The sequence below is a fragment of the Argiope bruennichi genome, chromosome 5 (assembly GCF_947563725.1).
Source record: "Argiope bruennichi chromosome 5, qqArgBrue1.1, whole genome shotgun sequence".
Lineage (NCBI taxonomy): Eukaryota > Metazoa > Arthropoda > Arachnida > Araneae > Araneidae > Argiope > Argiope bruennichi.
Window position 1 is genome coordinate 126,447,387 of NC_079155.1, and position 24,211 is coordinate 126,471,597.

A 24,211-nucleotide genomic window follows, 5' to 3' on the forward strand; every position below is an offset into this window, starting at 1 on the left:
CTCCAAAGAGTATATCAAATATGGTAGAAGCTGCTAAAAAAACACTTTCAATGAAGCCCCTTAATTACATTACACATTTGATCATCATTCTCTTTATTGTTTTTTTGTAGTAATATTCCTCGAATTTAGATTGATTTTACTATATTAAATACGATTATTGTACTATACTAAAATATAGTTGCAATATGTAATTATGTTAGTCAATCTCTTAATATTTAGTAGGATGAGGTTTTAACTTGAAGCCATAAGTTTTTAGTGTTCATGATTTCTTCCATAATATACTTTTTAAATGACCCCATCTATTTGAAAATTATTATTAGTTGGACCACTTGTGCAAAATTTTAGTTTTTACTAAGGAAAAAAAAAAATTGCTAGTTCTATTTCTTCAATTTTTTAACAAAATAAAAAAAAGATGTTTTTCAAAACTTTTATTATTTAAAGTTTATATATTATAATTTTATAGTGAGTTTTCCTTTTTTTATAATTCTTGTAGAATTTCCCCCCCCCCAATGAAATTTCTCATTATATATAAAGGTTTGATCTGTTTGAGAAAGCAGTGTGCAACATAACCATTGAAGTTAAGAACATCAAATTTGAAAAGTTACTTCTTCTGTATTAGAAGCCCATTAGGAACAGATATTTCAAAATTTTAGAGCTTCAATTTAAAAAATAAAAACAGAATTTTAATGCTCTGTTGTCAAAGCATCATCGCACAGAAATTATTTTTACATCATTTTTAAAGTTTAAAAAAATAGCTATTCTGTTATACCAATTTTGTTTGAATGAATGCATTTTTTCCTGTTCAGTTGTAGTAATTTTTGAAAAATTATGTTTTTACATGATTTATAGCATTGACTTTTATTATATTAAAATTCAAAACAATATCATTGTTTCTTTGAATCATCTTATTTTGCTGCTATTAAAAACTCGATAAAAGAAAAAAAAGCTTTCTTTCCTTTAATTTGAAATAAAAAACATTTGTAAGCTGTTCATTGAAAAACATTTTTCATTTGATGAGCTTTATTAAATTTGGTATAGTGTCTCATGCTGGCTTCAAAAAATTAAAAAATGGACTAACTAAACTTCAATTAAAACTTTAAACTTTCATTTTGTTTTTAACCACAGACCTGGCTCTTTTTTAGCTTCACAAATTTGTTTCCGTTATTTATGGAAACAAGAATTTGTTAAAACATTTTCATTTCTTTGCAAAATATACAATCAAATTTTCTGCAATTTTTTAAATTTTTATTGAAAACTCCAATTTTGTAAAGCTAAATTACTTTCTATCCCAGCTATGTCAAACATTATTTGTTGCTATATATATATAAAAATCAAATACAAACTATTGATTAGGTTATGCTTCTACATGAATGTTGGCATTTTCAGAAATGATGTGTTAATATGAATGAACTGGTATTTCGTTAATTTTAAGAAATATTGAAAAAAAATGCAAAATTGTTATATTTTATATATGTTGCTAATGTTATAAAAGTTGACTTAATTTTTTGATATTGACAGTTTTTCATTTTAATAATCTTTTTTGTTTTTGTCAAAAACTAAAAAGACATAATTTGTTTTAGAAGATGTCATGCAAATATAGATATAACTATTAAAATTTTAAAAACACACATTTAAAATTAATATTTTTTTTTTTTTAAGTTTTCAATAAAAGCTATGCATTATGATAAAACAGTAAATATTGTATGCTTAGAAAATATGCAAGTTTCCATTGCATGTATGTACAAAGGTGTTTTTTGTTGTTGTTGTTGTTTAAGGTGTTTAAAAAGTGCTTTAAAGTACTTAATATTTATAGCAGTTTTACATTATGCACCCTATTATCAATTGTGCAAGAATGTATTTTATCGTAATCAAATGCTAATTAAGTATTTATTATAAGTATTAAAATAAATAATTTGCAGATTTGTTTAGCATCACTTACTAATTTGAAATGTCATTCAATGCATATAAGGGCTCATAACTTAGAGACATGTCTGATTAGTAAGCATTGAATTTAAAGATATTTTGAATGGGCGAATATTTCATTATGCTGAGTATTAATTAAATGAAGCAAGAAGGAATAAAAGCTTTACTTCTAGATTATAAATTTAATATTATTGTTAAAAATACATGGTTACTAACTTATTTATATATTATCAAAAAAAAAAAGAAAAAAGATGCATTTTGGGGCATTAGTTAAATGTGTGCCACAGCACAGTAATGTGCAAGATTTTTTAGCATACCTTCTTTCTTAATTGATTATATGGATTGATCATGAAAATTTTCGTAACAAAATTTGTCATCGCTTAATGCAATATCTTTCAAATTCTTCAATACTTGTAAACATTGCATACAAGGAATTTTGATATGAAATATATTTAATTTATATATATTATTATATTCAATTATATATATAATTGATGCTTCATATTTATTTTCCAGTTTTGGCATTGTAAAAGTTTTATTTCCTTCAAATATGGAACTTAAATGAAAACAAATTTAGAAGTCATAATCTTGATTAAATAACATTACTGATAATCTATTAAATGTTAAATAATCATTTTTGTGTTCAAAATAATTAGGAATTCCAAAGAACCCCCAGTTCTAACCACTGGTGATTTTGTAATTTTTTATTTCATTTGAAAACATATGATTCCTAGATGCGTTGTCAGTGATAGCCTTTACCTCCTATTTTTAAGAGTAATCTAGAGAGCACTGCCTAATGTTACAGTCTCAATGAGAGGGGGGGGGGACTATTTACTGCTGATTCTATCCTCTGATTTCATTACATTTCATTTCATTTGAAAGCTCATAATACTTAAATCTGTCATCAATGATTGCCTGCTCCCCTTGCCCTCTGTTTTTGAAAGACATTGCAAAATAAAAATTTAACACAATCAACAACTTCAATAATTTGACTTTTTTTTTTTTTTAATTTTATTTGCGAATTAATTTTGCCACTTTACATTTATAGCTAACCAGTGAGAATGTTATATGTTCATTATGTAAATATTTTCAATAGTAATATTTTCATTTATTTTGTTAAGATACAGTTCATCAAAGTTGCTTGACATTTCTAATTAATGATATTATTAATGTGGTATCAAACAACTGCTAACTGAAAGTAGCTAATATTATTGTTATGTAAACAAGATTATATATATATATGTATATATATATATATAGAGAGAGAGAGATGAGCATATTAATTGGTAAAAAATATATGATTGTGGTGTATAACATTTATATCTATCACAACCTCTGGAAATATTTAAGAATGTTTATTTCTCCATGCATTATTAAATTTGCTATTTTTTAAAAATAAAATTATCTTTTTAAATAATTGTATTTCTTTATTTTAGAATTATCCTTTATATGTTAAAACATGCTCCCCTGGAAATGATTTAAAGTTTTTGTACACTATTCACACATCTCTCGATGTGATTGAAGAGAAAGTTCTGACTGTCAACAAAGCTGCTTCTGACCTTAGAGAACTCTACCTTGGTTTGTTGTATCCTACTGAGGATTATAAAGTGTAATTTTCAATTCTTTTATTTATTTAAATTTTATTTTTACTATAAATTTGTGTAGTTAATGAATTTTTCCTCTTGAATTGAAGATTGGTGTCATGAAGTTATTTATACATTTTTAAATAGTGCATATTAAAATATAAACAAATTCTGTTGCTGTGAATAGAATATTATTTGCAGTTTTAGTATTTGCAGATAATGTTTTTACAGATTCAGATTTTTCACAGATTATTTGAATAGTAACTTGAATTAATAATTATAATTTTCTTTGGCATATTTTTTAATAAATCAATGTGATAATTTACATTTGTATATATACTTGCACATTATATATAAAAGAAAATTCTGTTTTAAAATGAAACAACTGCTTCAAAACCTTCACTTTTATTGATGATCTTAAAAGATAAAGGGTTTTATTTTCGATGGGGGGGGGGGAGAGAAAAGAATTTAATTTCTTCCTTTCATAGCATAAATTTAGATATTTAATTATTTTTGTTTGTGAATATTGTATTTACTTATATTTTAATACACACTATTTAAAATATCTACATAAAAATTAATTTGTTTAATCTTTAAAATAAATAAACAAAAATATGTATATACAAAGCATGAAGTGTATGTAGACAATTTTAAGCTGTAATAGCTTTACTGTAAAAGTTTTCTCCATTTTGCTTTAAGCAAATGGATTCCTTATCTAAGATGAGAAATGTTTGTGAAAAATAATTAAAGATGTTATATAAACTTTTTGTAAAATAATACAGTTTGAGGATGTTTTATTACTAATTTTTATTTTCTGCCATTTGGAAATTTGGTATAAATATTTGTTTTTCTTTAGCTGCCAACTTATAAATAATGCTGCTGGCTAGAAATGCCCTATATTATGTTTGTTTGTTTTTTAAGAAATACACTTTCATTAAATTCATATTCATTCTTATGCTATGCAATAAGTAATGAATCAAATTTTAAAATTAAATATCTATTTAATTTTAAAATTTGCCCTAATAATTAATTTTTACCCTATTTTTAAATAATGCAATAAGAAGGTTTGAAATTATTTTATTTCTAAATTTAATTATAAAATATAATTTATTGACATTCTATAAATTAATATAATAATTATTTAGTGAAAACTATCATAGATTAGTTAGTGATAATTGATGGTATTTTATATTTAAATACAATCAGTTATCACATTTAATCACTAAAAATTTTACTTTTGTTATGAATTCTGCAAAAATTTTTTTTGTAATATTTGTGTGTGTGTGTGTGTGTGTGTGTTTGTTTGTGTGTTTGTTTGTTTGTTTGTTTGTGTGTGTTTTACAGTGATATTTTATAAATTGTTTCTTTTAAAGGTATGGCTATGTTACCAACACTAAAATTAAATTTATTGTTGTTGTTGAATCATCTCATACTACTTTAAGAGATAATGAAATTCGCCAGGTAAGTAAAGTTGTGCAAACTATCATGTCATTTTTTTATTTTTTTTATAGTGTATTTTCCTTTTTTCTTAACCCATTCCTTATGAATAAATATGAAAAAAATTTTCAATTATTGATTAAAAGCATTAATCAATTTTAGTAGCTTTCAAAAATTATGCTTTTTAATAATATGTAATAAAAAATATATGTTTTTTAAAAATGATTCTAAATTATAACATTTCCATTTATTTGTTTTTGTCCTTAACATGTTTTTATTTTTTAAATATGAATGGTGATTTATTCAATATAAAAAAGCTATCATGCATTTAATGGGGGGGGGGGGAAATGTGGTATTTATTGATTACTTTCGTATTAGTGGTATTCAAATAAAAATATTTGCTGGTTGTTGTTGTTGTTTTATGTGTTAGTTGTCAAAATGTGGACAGTAATAAAGTACTACAGGTTTACACTCAGAGACTGAAAAGAACCCACATATTTCTCAAACCATATGAATTGCAATATAAGTTGCATTTTTTTTAATATAAATTTGGGATGTATTATCTATTTCCATTAATGAATTTTAGCTATTATGAAATGATGATAATTATATCTTTTATTGCTATTTTTATAGCACTAATTCTATAATTTCAATAAATCTAGATATTTTGATGTATATAATAACTTATCTTTTAAATATTTGATCAGTGTATAGAAAGAGATGAAGAATTGCTAACATGAAACAAATAGTTCATGTAATATGAGAAATTTTATAAATTTTCCAATTATCCATTAGATTACTCTTAAAATATTTTCTGATAAATTATTGAGAGGAATTTTGGGAGCTTCTGTACTTGATTTATTGCCTAATGATTTATTTGTAGTAGAGCCATTATTTGTCCATTTTACACCAAATATATGCAAAGATATTCTAAAAGATTATTTTTAAAAAGATTTATAAAATCGATTAATTATCAATTGATTGACAGTTCTAAGGGTATCTTATGTAAAATCTTGGTAAAAGAGGCAAATGTTGGTTCATTGGTTGAGTTTACACCATGCATATGGTTAAAAAATGCTTTAAAATAGAATAAATGAATTGATGCAAACAAAGAGAAAAGAAAATGTAATATGAAATCAAGAGAAGAAACAAATTTCTTTGAAGAAAGTAAAAATATTTTGTTGCTGTTTTTTATCTACCAAATCAGGAATGATGAATTGAAAAATTGTATACTAGTGTGTGAACTTTGGAATGAATTGGAAGTGACTATAAGAAAATTAATGGAATTCTATTCTAATAAAATTAACAACTTTTTAAATAATGTAGTTTTCAATTTGGTTGATTTCGAAGAGTTTAAAGTATTCAAGAATTCAACTGATAATGTTCTATCAAAAATTTTGAAAGTCAAGAATCTTATCAGAATAGAATATCAAGGAATGATTAAGATTGTATTCTACATCCAAACTATCACTGAAAGATGATTTTCCTTAAATAAAATTATTGAGGTTGAAAAGTTTAGAGAAGAAAATCTGTAATTTTATATTAATTTTAAAAAATGTGGTGTAAAAAGAATTTCTAAATCACTAAAGAACTTAGATTATGTGCAGTATAAGAAGTCTATAATGAAAACAAGAACAAATGAAGATTTCAATCCTAAAATTATGAAAAGAATAAATAAAAAAGAGCACTCTGCAGATATTAAAATTGAAAAGAATGAAAATTAAAAGGAACAGTTAGTAAGAGAATTAAAATAACATAGTTCTAATGCCTGACCATTTGGCAGAATTGTGAACATTAAATTTTTATCTAAATGATTTTTTTGACATTAAACATAACCAATATTCCTAGCAAATCAGTTGGTCTCTACAAATGACTAGTTAGTTTGAAAATGAATAACTCGTTTGAGTATCTTATGCACTGACCGATTTTAAATTTATAAAAAAGAAGGAAAAACCAAACATTATTTGTGTAATAAAACCAGTCTCTCTCTCTCTTTTAATTTTTGAAATTAAATGTTCGTAGATTTTTAGAATAAAAAATAAAGAACTTTATTTATTAAGTTATTTAAAATATCCCATTTCTGTTAATGAAATGCCCTTTTTTAACTCTTCTTTTAAAATATCTTTATAATAATTTTTTGATTGGAAAATTTGGATTTTCATAAATATTTGTTTTGTTAGATGTTTCGAAGAATACATACAGGTTATGCTGATATGGTTTGCAATCCTTTTTATACAGCTGGAGAAGTTATTTCTTCAAAGTAAGTTAACCTCGCAAAGTTGTTTTTAGTTACAAATTGTATTTTATCATGTAAATGTCACCATGCTTTTATACAATGAACAATGTAATCTTTTTATATATTTTTTAAATAATGGTAAAAAATTAAATTAATTAAATTAAATTTTTAAAAATCAGTTTAATTTTTGTTCCCAAGGAATTTGTGTTAAAAGCATCTACAAAATTTATTCTTATATTTTGTAACAGTACAATTTATTTTTACTGAAATAGAAATACTGTCTTGTAAAACTTAATGAAAAAAATCAGTCTGTATTTCAGATTTTTACCATAGATATATATTTTTACATAAATGTTGATGTTGATATCTAACTGCGGATTTTCCTTTCTATAGTTATTATCATATAAGAGAGATAAAAAATATAATTTTAAAAAATTTTTTATGGAATGCTTCTCCTTAAAAGAGGATTAAACTAAAATATTGCTATGATTCATAGCATTTTTATTCATTGTATAAAGAGTAAATTCTGGTTTCTTTTTATCACTTATGTTAAAAGCTCATAGCATTTTTATCACTTATGTTAAAAGCTAAAATATAGCTGTCATTTTCCAGTTCGTTCATTAATTAAAGCAGCTGATTTGATTTTAAGAGATGGATAAAAATTTCTCAGGATGTACAACATGAAATGCCAAGAATTATTTTCTTTCAAAATGAGGAAATTGAAGAAACATGGATTGATTTGAAAAAAAAAAAAAAAATTCAAAAGAAGATGTAAATAATTGTATTGCTGATCTTCCCTTGTAATTGCAGTATTGTTTCTACTTATACAGTGCAAATGATGATTAGCAAACAGTTAACGGAAAATAAATAAGTAATGCAAAAATAATTTTATGTTCAGTAATGAATGCAAAGAGAAAGAGAAACAGTGCTGTGTGTAATATTTGTAAAACTGCATTTTATTATCATTTATTGATGCTGTCATAGGAGAGATAAGCAGAAGAAATTGAGGTACCAAAGGGTTGCCACGAACAACAGCAAATAGATGAGAGGGAAAATTGAAATGAAAAAGAGATCAATAGTGAAAAATATGTTCCTTTTTTATATTCTTAAGAATGGTTTCTGAAATAAGATTCTAATTAAAGTGTAAGTAATATTTTTGTTCTCTACAAAGTTGATTTCTGTTGTCTGAATTTTTGTTAGTTCTTTTCTGAATTCTGTATGAAGAGAAGGGGGAATCAAGAGAATATTATTATTATTGTTTTAAATAGATTATCAAGAACTGTTCTCCTCACAGAAACAGACAAGAACTATGCAGTATTTTTGCATATAAAAAAATGTTTTCAGATCTTCAAAAAAAAATTAATCAACTACCTATGAAAATTAATAAATGATCAAATAATGAATAATTTACGGAATAAACATCATCTTTGAATGAGCATTTTTTTTAAAACTTTGTCGATTATTATTTTGATTTCAATAAAGGAATATTATTAAAGCTAATGGAATTGATTGTACCATAGAATCTTTTTTCTTGTACTGCATATTTCCAGCGGTGGTGGGAGTGTTTCAATAGTAGCAAGAGTATCATATCCTTAACATTTTCTCTTTTTAGGTAATGATAACTATTAAAAGATAAATATAAATAGCCATAACTCTTAAAAGATAAATGTTAAACTCTTTTCTAAATAAAGAGCTAAAATAAAAATATTTTGATCTAACAATCAGATTTTTTTATTATATCTTAAAAAAAAGTTCACTGTAAAAATTTTGATTATTTGAGATCTAATTATTAAAAAAATCTAATTATTGAAATAAATAAATCCCAAATGTTATTTTTGTGTAATAGTACTAAAAGTTAATTTTTTATGTAAAGGCAAGAGCAACTTATGAATAGTCATTGCAGGTTCACAGCACCACCAAGTTCATTCAGTATATGAATTATTAATTATTTAGTTTTTCATGTAATATTTTAAACAAAATCATTCTTGACATGCTCATTGAAAATGGGAAACGATAAGAATGAAAAGTTAACAATTTTGAATTTACCATAGGAATTTTTTTCTCGTATTGTGCATTTTTTGTGTTTTTTATCAATGGCATCAAACTCGAGAGCTGCACCTTATTTTTATTAGTTTCTCTTCAGGCTCTACAGCTTTTATAATAAGAATTTTAAACTTTTTCAGGTGAAAAAAATAATTGTCAAAAGACTAAGAATTTTAAATAAATGATAAAATAAAGTGTTAATTGATAATAAAAAGGAAATTTGTTATATCTAACTTTTTATAATACAAATTATTTTTTCAACATTTTTTTACTTTTGCTGTAGAATCTAAATGAAAGCACTTAGGGGAAATGTATAGTCTCAAAATTATCTTTTATGGTCATATTTTAGGTTGTGAAACCTTAATTAGGAAAATCTTGACTTTAGAAGGGGAAAAAAATAGATTATATAAAGGAATGTGACTTAAAATGCTATTTAAATATTTATTATTCTTATTTTATTCATACCATAAAATTTATCTTTTTAAGGGTAAGAAAATAATTTTCCCATATATGTGCATTTTTTTTTTTTTTTTTTGCTACTAAGTTTTGTGAAATTGAAGAAATGAAGTTAAAGAATGCAAGAAAAATGATTTGAAAAATACATTTCAAACTGAAATTTTTAATTAGAATTAATTATTTAAAGTACTTAAGTACTTCAATGAAAATCAAATAAATAATTTCATTAACTAAATATTAAATGACACAAGCTTAATCATAATGACAGAAATGTAAGTGATGTAAATATGTATCATTGTGCTGTGTAATTACAGTTCTTTAATAATTGTAGACTGTTAAGTTACCAAATTTAAGAAGAAAGAAAACCAACAAAGAACAATGAAAGTAGAGCTTAAAATCAAATATCTGTTGCATAATTTTTTAAGTAAAATTTCTGCAACTATGAATAAAAAAATTTTTAAGTGAAATTTTTTAGAAAATATTCTATATGTTCATTTAATATATGTTCAGAATTCTTCCCTCATTAAGCAGATTCTGCTGAGATTTTTAAATAAACCAATTATCTTTTTTTTTTATTTATTTTCAATAGTATATCATTTACAATATATATATATAGTACTAACATAACTTTTAATAATACCATGTAAAGGCCCTAAAATTCTACAGTTCTGCAATCTGCTTATTCTTTGTGTTTGCAGGTAATATGACTGAAAAACTATTATACTAAATATGTCCCTGGAAAAAAAAGAAACCGATAGTATATCATCTTCAGAAGAACAGCCTGTCTGTTTAGAACATCAATGCAGTAAAAGATATTTGTTTTCTATGTTACAAGATCCTCCTCAACAAGAATATATGTACCCTTCATCTGTGCCATGTTTTTATGATGTGATCGATCATAGGAATACAAATGTGCAGTTTAATGAGAACATCAAAACATATGCTGGGCAACTGGCAATGCCTGTGATTAATCAATATGGATGTCAGTCATCATCACAATCAAATTTCAATCATTCCTTGGATTCATCAACTTGTGAAGCTTCTCAAAGTACAACCACTTTAGAGTCACATCAGAATATTTTTATGCTAACTAAAAAAAATGATTTTCGCAAGAATGGTCAGGATCAGTTTGACAATGTAGGAGAATGCAATTCATTGGAAATATATAATATAAAACCTACTGAAATGGAAAAGTCATATGAAGTTGGTAACAGTAAGTATGTGCTTAAGAAAGGACGTAAAATGGGTCCTCGATGTAATTGCAGACTTAGTGCTCGAAGTGCAAAATTCCATTGTAATGAATTTACTGATGAAGAAAGACAGACTTTCTTTAATTTATTTTGGGGTAACATGGATTGGCATCAACGTAAGATGTATATATCATCTCTTGTGAGATGTTGTTATCCTAGTGCAAGAAGAAAAGATTGCCAAGATCCTCATAGAAAAGAGTTTGCATTTCAGTATCATATGAAAAAAAATAATAAACTATTCCGTGTATGTAAGGTTATGTTTATAAACACATTTAGTATTGGAGAATTTTCAGTACGAGACTGGGCCATGCATAGCACCAAACAATAGACCTTGTGATATTCATGATGTACAAATATTTAACTAGAACTATTTACTTCAACAGTAAATAACAGTTTTAGATAAGGTTAAAATAAGTGTAGTGTCCAAGAGCAATAGCATTATTGTATGGATTCTATATGCATCATTTTCAGATTCAGCCTTTTAAAAGAAATCTTGGTCTTTTAAAATTGTTTAATTTTCTAAAAGCAGTATGTGTGTAAAAATGATTTTAATTCATGCTGGTTAAAAATATGTCTTGGAATGTTTTAAAAAAATGAGTATAATTTTAGACTTTTGCTCTTATCCTGATGAATTTAAAAAAAAAATTTAATGATATTTTATATTGGATTGTATGTTTAGAGTTTGTAATATGTATCAAAAAATGTTTAACCATGTTGAGTTTGGGATATTTGAGTATTCGTTTTTACAATCCTCTAAATGATAAATAGTAATTTCTTCATTTAACAATATTTTCATCTGGCTTAATATTTTAAAATAAATTTTAAGGATTTCTTTTTTATAATTCATGTTTGAAAAAGAATAAAAATAATAGTTTTGTTTTAATGCTAATGCAAATAAACTTTATATTTATGTTATAATCATTTATTCAGATCATATATGAACTGAGTAATTGATCATAATATAAATCTATTTAGAGAAATTATAAAGGATTGTATATAAATGTTATTTGCCTAAAATTCTAAAAGTTTATTCTCATTTTAATATAGAACTAATAAGTGTTAATTAAAAAGTAACAGTAAAGTAAGTATTAATTAAAAATGAAAGTAATTAAATTATTTAGTTGTAATTAAAAAAGATAAATCATCAAAAAAAGATGCTCATCTGTCAAAACCTAATGGTAATGGTTGACATGGATTTGTTGAGTTCCCATTAAATATAGTAACAAAAATTTTTAAATGACTTAAATTTAACTACAACTTCTAATAAGTAGCAAATTTCAGGTTTTAACAAAAGATTTTGAAAAAACTTAGGATTTTGATACAGATATTAAAAGTGAGTTGGTTTATAACTTCTGAGTTCTAATCTGCAAATTGATCAAAGCATGTGAACCTCATAAGCCTTGTGTTTTGCAATATTGATTTTTTTTAATGAATTTGATGATAGTCTCTCTTGACAAATTTTCTTAGCATATATGTAGAAGTATGAATATATCCTGTACTTGCTCTTTTAAACAGTTTTATTTTGATATCTTTCTTAATTATTTGTACAGATTGGTATATAGCAATTCTTCAGTTTCCAAACAATATACAGAACATTACTTTGAAAATGTGGATCATTTATATGATTGATCTGAAGCATTTTTATATTTAAGGTGATTGAAGAGTGAAAATTTTAATTTCCACTTTAAATTTCATAACCAGCAGAAGCTCTGCCTTTGACTATGCAATATCATGCTTTCTGTTCATTTTTCCTGAAACAAGGACAGGCTTCAGCATTTGCTCTTCAAGGAAGCATTAAAGCCCACAATTGAATTGTGGGATGACACAACAATCATGTTATGCATATTAATACAATAGGTATCTTTTTATGCCCTTTTGTACAAGGAAGAATACCAATTATGCCATTTCAATATCTTCTCTCCCAAACAGATTCAAAATTTGATACTAATTAATAATTTGGATCACAAACTCAAGTACCAAATTTCATTTGTCTAAATTATTGTGTTTTTTAATTATTACATTCAAATATATTTGAATAGACTGACCAACAATCAATCATCCATTGATGAATTTATCTGAAATTTGATACTTATCCTTAATTCTGATAGTAAATTTATGTATCAGTTTTTATCCATCTAGCTCCTTACACTTTTTGATTATTATGTTTACTTATACATAAATGGATGAAGAGACAAATTTCCCATATTCAGATTTTGTTTAAAATTTGATAGAAATTAATATATTTGGTGTAAATAATGCAAGATCACATTCTAAATTTTAGCCTTAATATTTACCAATTTTTATATCTAATTAGTTTACAGACATAATTTACCAAAGATATGTTTTTCAAACTCGGAGAGGCATAAAATATAGATATATATCAAACTCTCAAGATTGAATTTGTTGATGATTACATTACTTTCTCTTTATAAACTTTTGCATAAGAAAAGTAAAAGAGATTAAATCAGAAATTGGTTAAAAAGTTTTAATCATAAGTTAAAATAAGTTCCTAACATAATTTTTATAGCATAGGAATAGAATTGCCTTCTCTCAGTACAATTTCATCTTCTATGCAGGTTTTACTGTACTCTTATTGCAAACATGTGATGATGTTGGATTTAAAAAAAAAATGATTACAGAAAAAAAAATAACTATGTAAATATATTATACACAGGGTTGTTTTTTTTTAACTGACAGTACTGAGAGACCTCTGTAGCTCGAACTATCAGCCGCAAAACCACCAAATTTTGTACGGGGACTATTGACGTCATGGGAAAAAGGAATCTGCGAAAAAATAATTTAGTTCGAAAAGTTCCCGATAGGGGGAATATGGCGCTTTTGATCTAAATTTTAAGTTTGACTGCACGATAAAAATTTTAAAAAGGTACAGTAAACAGATAAATGAATAACAAAGAATTGATTTTTTCACAATTGTGCTTTATTAGAAAAAATAACTTCTGTAAATGGTTACAAATTTAAAAATAAAAGAAAAGAGGAGGTTCTATTCTACTTCTTTTTTATTCTTTGTACTTTTGTTTTTATTCAGTAGAATTGCTTTCCTGGGGAAGGCATCGGCTACTTTCAATATGACCTCCATTTTCTAGGATTAAGCATTGCATTCTGTACACTGTACTCTCTACAGCTGAATGCAACATTTCAGGAAGCATATTCATAACAGTCCGTGTTATGTTTTCCTTTAAAACTGATAAGTTCGAGACTCCACCAAGATAAACCTTCGATTTTAAATAACCCCACAGAAAAAAGTCACATAAGGTTAGATGCGGAGAGCAAGGTGGTCATGCAACACGAAAACAGCGACTAATAACTTTTTTCTGTAAAGTGATGATGCAACATCAACAGTTGCTGTGCGGATGTACCAATATGTGGTGAGGCTCCATCTTGCATAAAGACAATTTTATCTAATCATTGCCTTTGCTGAAGTTGTGGGATAACAAAACTACTCAGAATATCATGATATCTTTGAGCATTTACGGAACAGGTCTGTGGTCCTGCTTGGGTAATAGTCTCAAAAAAAAAAGTATGGACCGATGATAAAATCTGCTGTAAAAGCACACCAAACAGTTACTTTTTGTGAATGGAGGGAAATTTCTTGAAATACATGAGATTGTTCAGATGTCCAAATTCTAGAATTCTGAGTGTTAACAGTTCCATTCAAATAAAAATGGGCCTCATCACTCCAGAGAATTGTCCAAGGCCAAGCCTCGTCGACCTCCATCCTGGCAAGAAGTGTTAAAGCAAAGGTTAATCGAAGATCATAATCTGTAGGTTTTAATTCATGCAAAAGGCTAATTTTATATGGATAAAATTGAAGAATTTTTCTTAAAACTTTCCATACAGTTGAAGCACTAACATCCAGTAGTCGGGCAACTCCACGTGTGCTGCTATTACCAGCAATGCTCGTCTGATTTCTTTCAACGATTGCAATAGCAATATCTGTGATCGCATCCTCCGATACTGGTTTCCATCCTCTACCAGGCCGAGCTGCGAGAGAACCTGTTTTTTTTTTCAAATTTTTTCATCATTGCTTTCACTGCATTAATTGATAGAGGTTCTTTACGTAAATTGTTTCGACTTCTAAATTCGCGAAGAGCGGCCGCTGCATTGGATTGATTAAGACAAAAGAGCTTCACAAGTAATACACGCTGTGCTAAAGTGAGATGCATTTTACAAATCAACTAATACTTAAAATGATTTTCAATGTACCGCTTCTTTTTTATAACTCAAAATACTGGAGTCGACTACATAATCGGGATTTTGCATTTTGCCATGTTTCTTCGTGTTTTATGCAAAATTTTAACTGTCTTAAAGTGTAAAGTGTCACATTTTCACCTATCGGCAACTTTTGGAACCTTTTTTTTTTTTTGCGAATTCCTTTTTTCTCATGGTGTCAATAGTCCCCGTACAAAATTTGGTGGCTTTGCGGCTGATAGTTAAATCTACAAAGGTCTCTGAATACCATCAGTTATATATATAAAAAAAAAAACACCCTGTATATATAAGGGATAATATATATTGGAATATATATTATTCCTTTGTTATATCCTATAAGAAATATTATATAACAAAGCAGCATATATAACTATGTTGTAATGCATCAGTTAAATCAGAAATTGAGTACAAATTTTTGATACAACTAATTGCTACTGCAAGAGTTTTTATGGCTCATTATGAAATTAAATGTTCATTTAGCTTTAAATAGTTTAAAAACTGAATATCTACCTCATTTTGATATAAATTTTTTAATCGCAATCCTTTTAATAAATAAGAGATCCCAAGATTTTTTTTCTTTTTATTCATTTGTACGTTAAAAGCGAAAATTGCATGCACTGAAATCATATTTGACAACATACTACAAAGTTTTATGCTTTCAATTTGAATTTTAATATTAGGTTTTAAACTTTTCCAGTTGTGACTCCATGTTTGTTAGAAAAATTCTATCGTGAATAAAAAAATATATATATACTCAATAATCGATATAAATTAAATGTAAGTTAATTGAATGATTTAGCAAAATATTTTGTAAGATCAAATGATTTTTTGAAGTATTTTTGTCAACAAATGCTGAAAAAATTCATTGCTAGAGCTTTTGTAACGAATTTTAAAAGTGATTATAAAACGTAATTTAAGAATTTAGATTTTTATATTATTTATTGTAAAGCAGAAAAGTTATAAACTTTTTTCTTTATATGCAACCATTTAGTTTTATATAAATATAATATGATCCCTACTTTAAATTATAAGTTATTTAATTGCAGTTACAAAATTAAATTCAGAATTTAATGTAGTCATATACTGTAGTCAAATTGAATTATGTAGTTGTTAATTTAGAGGAAAGAAAAACTTTGATCAATAATCATAATTATATTGGAAAAATTAAATAGTTTTTTTAGTAATTCTTATTTTAATTATGAAAACAATTATACAAATTTAATTTATGTTTCAAAAAATTTTATTTATTTCAATCATTAAAATGTACTTATACTTTTTCTATTCTGTAAAATGTGTACACTTGCTAAGAATTTTTATTATTTATAGTTTTGCAAGAAGTTGGTAAAAGTTACTTTTAAAGTTGTATATTAGATCTAAATATATCAATATTATAACTGCAAACTATTAATTTCAAAAAGATATATCAAGTTACTTTTTCCAAAAACATTTGTTCCTGAATTGTATGGTACATTATTTGCTTCTGGTGTTATTTGATTGTACATTTTCATTGTAAAGTCAAGAAAATCGAGTTTGAGTTTTGAAAAATTATTTTCTTCCCGGTGAATTCGATCCTTAAATTTGTAGAAATTTCCATTTTCAACATAAGGATCATGCTACTAATGTCATATACCATGTTTTTTTAGTTATTTTATTCATATAAACAAAGACAGAGTGTAATTGTTATCAGATCAGCCCAAAATCCAATTAGAGATTTTCAGTTTTAGATTGAATATCACATTGTGTCAGTTTTTTTTAAAATTCAAATTAAGGCACTTAGAAATCAAATTCTTACAATTGGAATTTTTGGTCATTGCTGAACTTTTAAAGTATTTCTTATTAGAATGTAAATCTGGGCAGTAACATTGATACCAGAAAAGATTTTTTTATAAAAAAAAAAATCAAGAAATATTTTATAAACTAGAGTATGAAATTTTTCACAATTTGGTTAGCATGTGTTTTTAAAATTATTTTCCTATTAATTGCTACTCAAAATTTTTAATACATGTAAGATTTATTGATTTGCATTTCCTTCATATATTTCTTTTCTTATTCTTACAACTACAAATTTAAGCTGTTTAAAATTAGTTCCTATAAAAAATGTATGGTATTTGTTATATAAAATTGAATTGTAATTTTTAGTGTAAGTATTTTATATTACTGATGTATTTCAACTTTTTAAATAACAACACAAAAAAAATCAGGCTGCTAATGTCATTTTATACAACTATTCTCGACTCTCCTCCTCCCATGCAGAGTTACCTTCTTTTTTCAAAAATGTGTATTCAATTGTTATAAAAAATACATTAAAGGTTATGTTCTGTTGGTAAAATAATTATACCTATTTGTCAATCGTAATCTTCATTATTTCTTTCATTTCAGGTCCTTTGAAGCTATCATAAAAAGCATAATGTCTACTGAATAATTATGTATAGCTGTAATATCTGAAGAAAAATGCTTTGTATTACTTTGCATTCTAAATTTAATTTTATAAGTTAATTTGTGAGGAGAAAAGTTGTTTCTATATGATTCATACATATATATAACTGATTTATTATATATTAAAATCTATTCATATTCATAATTAAGAAAGTTAAATATGATATAATAATTTTATATATGTCAATATGCATTTATATTCAGTGACAATTTAAATTGACAGAGTGTAGAAAGCTATCCAATACAAGTGTGGGAAGCTATAAGTGACAACATGTAAAATGTATTTCTATATTTGGGGGGGGGGGAAAGCATGAATGAAAACAATATTTATTTTAAAAATTGGCATAGTCTTTGAAAGAATGATTTTTCAAATTCAGTGGAACTTCTTAATAGTGCATAGTAGTACATTTTATAGCTTTCTCCATACTGTCCACTGCAGTATAGATGAATAAAGATTGAAATGATAATTAACTGATTTAACTGTTTATTTTATCTTTCCATATTCCTGTTATTTATCAGTGAAATGTTTTCTTTAAAAAAATTCATCTTAATTGTAATAAAGCAATGCTGAAAAACCTTATTTTGTGTATTTTTGATCAAATTTAATATATTGAGGAGAACAGTGTACCTTTCACTATTGATTGTACATAAATACAGAATATTTAAACAAAAGTAATAATTTATATCCATGAGTAATTATTTATATTGAAAGGAAGGAATTATTCCTTCAAAAGAATATTGTGATATTATGGAAATGCTTCAAGTTTCTTGTGTAATAAATTAGGAAAGAAGAATATACAAGTAATAATGCTCTAGGAGCCAGTATTGGAGAGAGGTGGCTTAAAAATAAATATTTTATATGATTTTCATGCTTTAAAAATTTCTTCTTTAGATTCTTAACCATTATTTTATAAGACAACATCTTTTATGTAAAGAATAAAGAGAGAGACAAGAGAATAAAAAATGACACTTGTTATTGTTTAGAACAAAACAAAAAAAATTTAATTGTATTTTGCTATTTAAAGATTTGGGTATCCAGGTTCAGTCAAGAAAATTATATTCATTCAGCTGTAAAGATATAAATCAAGAAATTTTGATAGTAAAACTGTTGCAAGATGAGCAAAAAAAAAAAAAAAAAAAAAAATGTAATTTGGCAGTTGAAGCAATGTTATTTGGGAAAGAAGCTGGCAAGTAGTTTTTCTCATTAGAATAATTTCAACATTAATTGGTTTGTTATCTGATATTTTTGAGATTCATAAAAATAATTCAGAGGGGATAAAATTCATATTTCTAGTCAGTAGAGAGAAGGACACCGAAAAAATACTCAACTTTATTTTTCCGCATTGTTTTGCTCTAGTACATATTTCCATACATAACACAATTCAGTGCAAAATTCATTTCAGATATATTTTAAAAAAAACCTTTTGCAACTATTTTTTATATGAAACAGACTATAGAAAATTTTTGCAAAATTATCAATATATTTTGTCATAAAAATCAAAAAAGAAAATGCAAAAGAATTTATTTGTCTGAATATGGATACATAATTATAATGATGGGAAATTTTGTTTTGGGTGCACCTTTGATAATTTTCTTTGTATGTGAATTATAATATAATGATGATCAATATAATATAAACATACATATGTTGATAAATTTTAAAACAAAGGCCTTAATTAAATTTGTATTTCTGATCTTTCCCATCAAAAAAAAAAAAAAAAAACTTATGGTACTTTAAATTGAAATTGCCATTCAATTTACTTTTATTTTACGAACTCAAATTTGTCCCGGCCCTTCCATTACTTCAAAAAGAGGAACCTGCACAGACTGTGAAAATGAGTATAAAATCTTGTCTTAATAGTCTGTGGAAATTCCTCTTTTTCAACACTGCTTTTCATGAGTTTTCATTCCTAATCAAAAAGTTTTTTTCTGAAAATGCAATTAATTTATTAATTTTCATTTTTTCTTTATACAGGATTACAAGCAATAGTTTTTTTTTTTTTTAGCATTGTTATATGTAAGCATGTTGTCTGATTATGCATATATATTAAAATATCTGATAGTCCAAATTTTGCTCAATAGTTTTTTTTTTTTTCTGAGAAAATAATTAGACACAAATAACATACTGATTACATAAGAATATTTTTCAATCTTACCTACATATGAACTGGTCATTGAATTAAAAAAAAAATTGTGAATGCACTTAGTTTAATATGTTATTCAAAACAATCTGCTATATTACAGCATTAATTGTAAAATTTATTTATCATTACTTATATTTTTGAACTTGTACTTAGTTTTACCATAGTGAAAATGGGTGCATTGTCAGCATGAGTACAGATAGAAATCGGTTTTAATAGTTAGTTATAAAAAATATCATTTGTTTTATGTGTGTGTGAGTGTAAAATCGAGGATCCGCAACACATGTATCATTCATGTTGTTCTGACCACTATACTGCATTGCCCACACTTCAAAATGGAAATTGAATATATTTATTCTAATAGTTATAAAAAATGTTTTTGTGCGCTAATGTAAAATCGCAGGTTTTTTTTCCCCCCAGGAAAGACACCTATATAGATAAGCATAAAAAGCAAAACCTTATCTAAATATAAAATCTGATCCAAATCATTTGAGCTGTTTCCAAGATACATGAAATAAATGTATATACATACAAGAATTGCTTGCTTCAAGTTCTAAGATTTTGTATTCATCGTTACTAAAACATTAAGATAATATACATTAGAAATATATTTCAATCAAATTATTTTTAGTAATTTATAATGGGATATTGAACAGTTTTTGTACGTAAAATATGAAATTTTTTATGGATAACTATTTAGATCAATTCAAGAACATTTATTTTTTATCATGAGATTTCAGTGCTTTCGGAGAATGTATACTGTTTTCACCACCTTAGATAAACAGAACTGATAGCTTATAATATTGTTTTACGGAATAAGTATACATATATATATCTTTTATTAGATTAAAAAAATTTTCCTAATTCAAAAAGGTATGATACTATGTTGCATTCATATATTTAAAAAATATTTATATATTTTCATTATAAAATATCAACGCAAACCTTTTTTTCTTGGAAACAGAAATAGATTAATATTTATTGAATATTTAATATGATCATATTTGATATTTTTCAAAATGTTCATCTGAATGTAACTTAGCTTTGGAAAATTTATAAAAATGTGCTCTTTTGTCATGGTCTTATCTTCTATGTTGATCATTTCAGCTACTTATATTTGGTTGCTTTCCAATATGGTGCTCTTTTTTGTACTGACAAAAGAAATTTAAATCGCTTTTCCAGATCACAACAACTTATGATGATTATGTCCCAGCATTAATCTATTTTTTGATTGATTGACTAAGGATGAAACACATTTGACACAAAAATTTTACAATTGGAAACAATAAATCAATTATCAGCTATCCTTACTGCATTGTATTGTGTTCTAGGGTCAGCACCAAGGAATCTAGCATCTCTTCTTAAGAAAATTTGAATAATTTTGATTACATTTCTTAATAAAAAAGCATGCAAATCAGACAAAAATGTAAATGAAATCTACTTTCAGGCATGGGATGCCAAGAAAAATGACAACTTCAATTTGAATATTAAAGTTGCCTTATTAATAATTGTTATTGCCTCTCTTGGTAAAGCAACAATACTGAAAAGTCAAGAATCAATATTGGCTCTAACCAAGGTTAATTTTACATCACTACTAGACAATGCATAAGGCAGTATAATCCGAGATTGATTGCAATAAAAAAAATTAGAGGCAAGATTATTTAAAATATAGTTTCTATGCTATTAAGTTTTATAAACATGGTTGAAATAAGAAGCACCACAATGAGAGGTAAACATTGTCAAAACAAATCTGCTTAAAAGTAAAGAAAGGACCAAAATTGATGAGTCAACAAGATACTTCAGAATTTCCAAGTGTCACTTTACAATCTTTATCTTTTCTCTAGTTTTTAGTTTATTAATGTATGAATTTTTTTTTTCTCTTTATTTTCAGAACATAATTTTTCACCAATTGCACAACTTTGTGTTTAAAATTGTTCTGTGTGTTTTCAAATCATGCTTGTCATAAAAAATATTGTCCAATATATTCAATTATCAAATTATAAACATTTCCTCCAATATGTATTTAAAAAGAAAAGAAGAAGCCAATTCTTGTTTAAATTCTTATTTTTTTTAAAAAACAGATGAGATTCCTTTTATAAAATAATTATTTATGTGATCAATTCACTGGAACATTCAATAAAATAGTTTGAAACGTTAAAATTCAAATGTGAATGGATTACTCATCATCATAAATAATTTTCATATATATATATATATATATATATATATATATATATATATATATATATATTGTTAATAAATGATAATTAACAGTTTAATATGTTCTAATACTTTTTGGGAGATTCAACAAATGGTTTTATTTTGATAATACAGGTAATGTAAAAGCAAATATACAGTTTTGTAGAAATAATGCAAGTATACAAAAAAGTAACTATCTCATACTCTAAAAATATAAGTATTCCTTGTATTATCAATATTTATCAGCATTTGAGATTAAATAAAAGAAATTGCTTTAGCATTTAATCAGGCTGAAGTACAATTTTAAAAATATAAATAAAATTTTCAGTTTTAATACTTAAAATTGTATATTTTATTTTAAAAATTATGCAAACATGATATAATTCTTTTGTATCCACAAGTCCTGTGTCACTTTTTTCATTAAATTTCCATAAACTGTAAAAATAATACATAGTTCCATCACAACAAATCAAAACAACTTCATTTAAATAAAAGAAAATAAAAAAAGATTTCAGGTCTTGGAGAGAAAAAAAATTACCATTAAAAAATCATAAGATTTTAATAGAGATGAATTAATTCTTATGTTCAAATTAGACATACATACAAAAAGCCCTATATACAGTGGGTAAAAAAAGTATTGGCAATTGCCTTAATTTATTCATATTGACAAATAAATAAAATGTTATGCAATTTTAGCTGTCGTAAATAAATACAAGACATCTTAGATATATAAAAATAGTAAAACTTTTATTTTAATTCGCATTTTCTACGATTTTTTCTTCCAAAATCGAAAATTTGCATGTCAAAAAAATATTGGCAAAGTTTTAACTGCTATGCAAATTTTGTTACATTGAAGTCACATGTTTCGACTGATAAGAAACTCTACCGGTATAAAGTCTGCAAAACTACTCCAAAAGTGCATATGCATTATTTTGCGATTACTGCAGTAAAATGACTTCGAAATCGAAGGAGTTGGACATTAGTGTTAAAAACATGATTATTAGGCTCAGAAATGAAGGTTTAACTTATCGTGCTATAAGAGTGCAGTTGAATATAAGTTTATTTACTGTCAGAAGTGTTGTAAAAAAGTTCAAGGAAACAGGATCAACGGAAAATAAGACTAGAAGTGGACGACCTCGAATATTTTCTACAAGAGAAAAACATGCCATTATTAACAAGGTTAAGAAAAACCTAAAATAAGTGCACCCCAGATAGCTAGAGATGTTGCTTTCACTTCGCAAAAGACTTTCAGCGTACAGACTGTACGGAATGTTTTACACGAGGGACGTTATTATGGTAGGGCAGCTAGAAAGAAACCATTCATTTCGCAAATAAATAGGAGAAAGAGGTTAGATTTCACAAAATCCCACGTTGATTTATCCGAAGAGTTTTGGAACACAGTTATTTTTTCCGATGAATCAAAGTTTAACATTTTTGGCAGTGATGGACGACGATATGTGTGGAGGAGACCAAATACTGAATTGGAAGAGCAACATTTAACTGCTACTGTAAAACATGGTGGAGGCAGCGTCTTAGTTTGGGGCTGTATGGCAGCTAATGGAGTTGGCAACCTGTATTTTATTGATGGTATTATGATAGCACGTACATACATTGACATTTTGCGCCATAACTTAAAAATCAGTGCCCAAAATCTTGGCTTGAGAACATCATTCGTTTTTCAACAAGACAATGACCCCAAGCATACAGCGAATCTCACCCATGAATGGCTACTCTACAACGCTCATTGCCAGTTAAAAACCCCACCTCAATCGCCTGACATCAATCCAATTGAAAATTTATGGCACCTGCTGGATCTAGAAATCAGGAAACATAAAATTTAAAGTAAAGACGACCTCAAACGTTTACTCTGGTAAGAGTGGCACAAAATTCCCAACAGTACAACAAAGACCTTAGTTTCCTCTATGAGAAATAGATTACAAGCTGTTATAGATGCAGAAAGTATGCATACAAAGTACTAAACATATACTGATTTTGTTTTCGCTCATAATTTTGTCAATTACATAATTTTGCCAATACTTTTTTTATCATGTAAATTTTGGATTTTCTCGTAGATTTTGATTAAAAAAATATTTAAATGGAAATTTCGTTATATTTGTTTGTCTTTTCTCCTTCTGCAATTGCTATGTTAAAATAAAATTTGTAAACATACTTTGTTAGCAAATATGATCATTTATAGGCAATTGCCAATACTGGCAATTTTTTATTCACTGTATGTTTTCAACTTAAGTTTTTTTTTAAAGACTAATTACACTAGCT

At 25.9% G+C, this 24,211-nt stretch overlaps 1 protein-coding gene across 4 annotated transcripts in view; it reads left to right on the forward strand.

Moving 5' to 3' along the window:
- Positions 1-18,174, forward strand: part of LOC129969265 (trafficking protein particle complex subunit 2-like protein) — a 34,902-nt gene extending 16,728 nt beyond the window's left edge. Inside the window, exons 3-7 of one of the 4 annotated variants that reach the window (XR_008784483.1) lie at positions 3,360-3,532; positions 4,880-4,967; positions 7,124-7,203; positions 8,164-8,322; positions 17,538-18,174. Coding sequence is in view for 2 of the 4 variants with exons in the window: in XM_056083741.1 (XP_055939716.1) it covers positions 3,360-3,532; positions 4,880-4,967; positions 7,124-7,203; positions 17,538-17,580 (384 nt within the window). In the remaining 2 variants the exon portion in view is untranslated. Of the gene's footprint in view, positions 1-3,359; positions 3,533-4,879; positions 4,968-7,123; positions 7,204-8,163; positions 8,323-10,376; positions 10,530-17,537 lie in introns of those variants that run through there. The other 3 variants (XR_008784482.1, XM_056083742.1, XM_056083741.1) reach the window with 3 other exon arrangements.
- Positions 18,175-24,211: the final 6,037 nt, after the last annotated feature.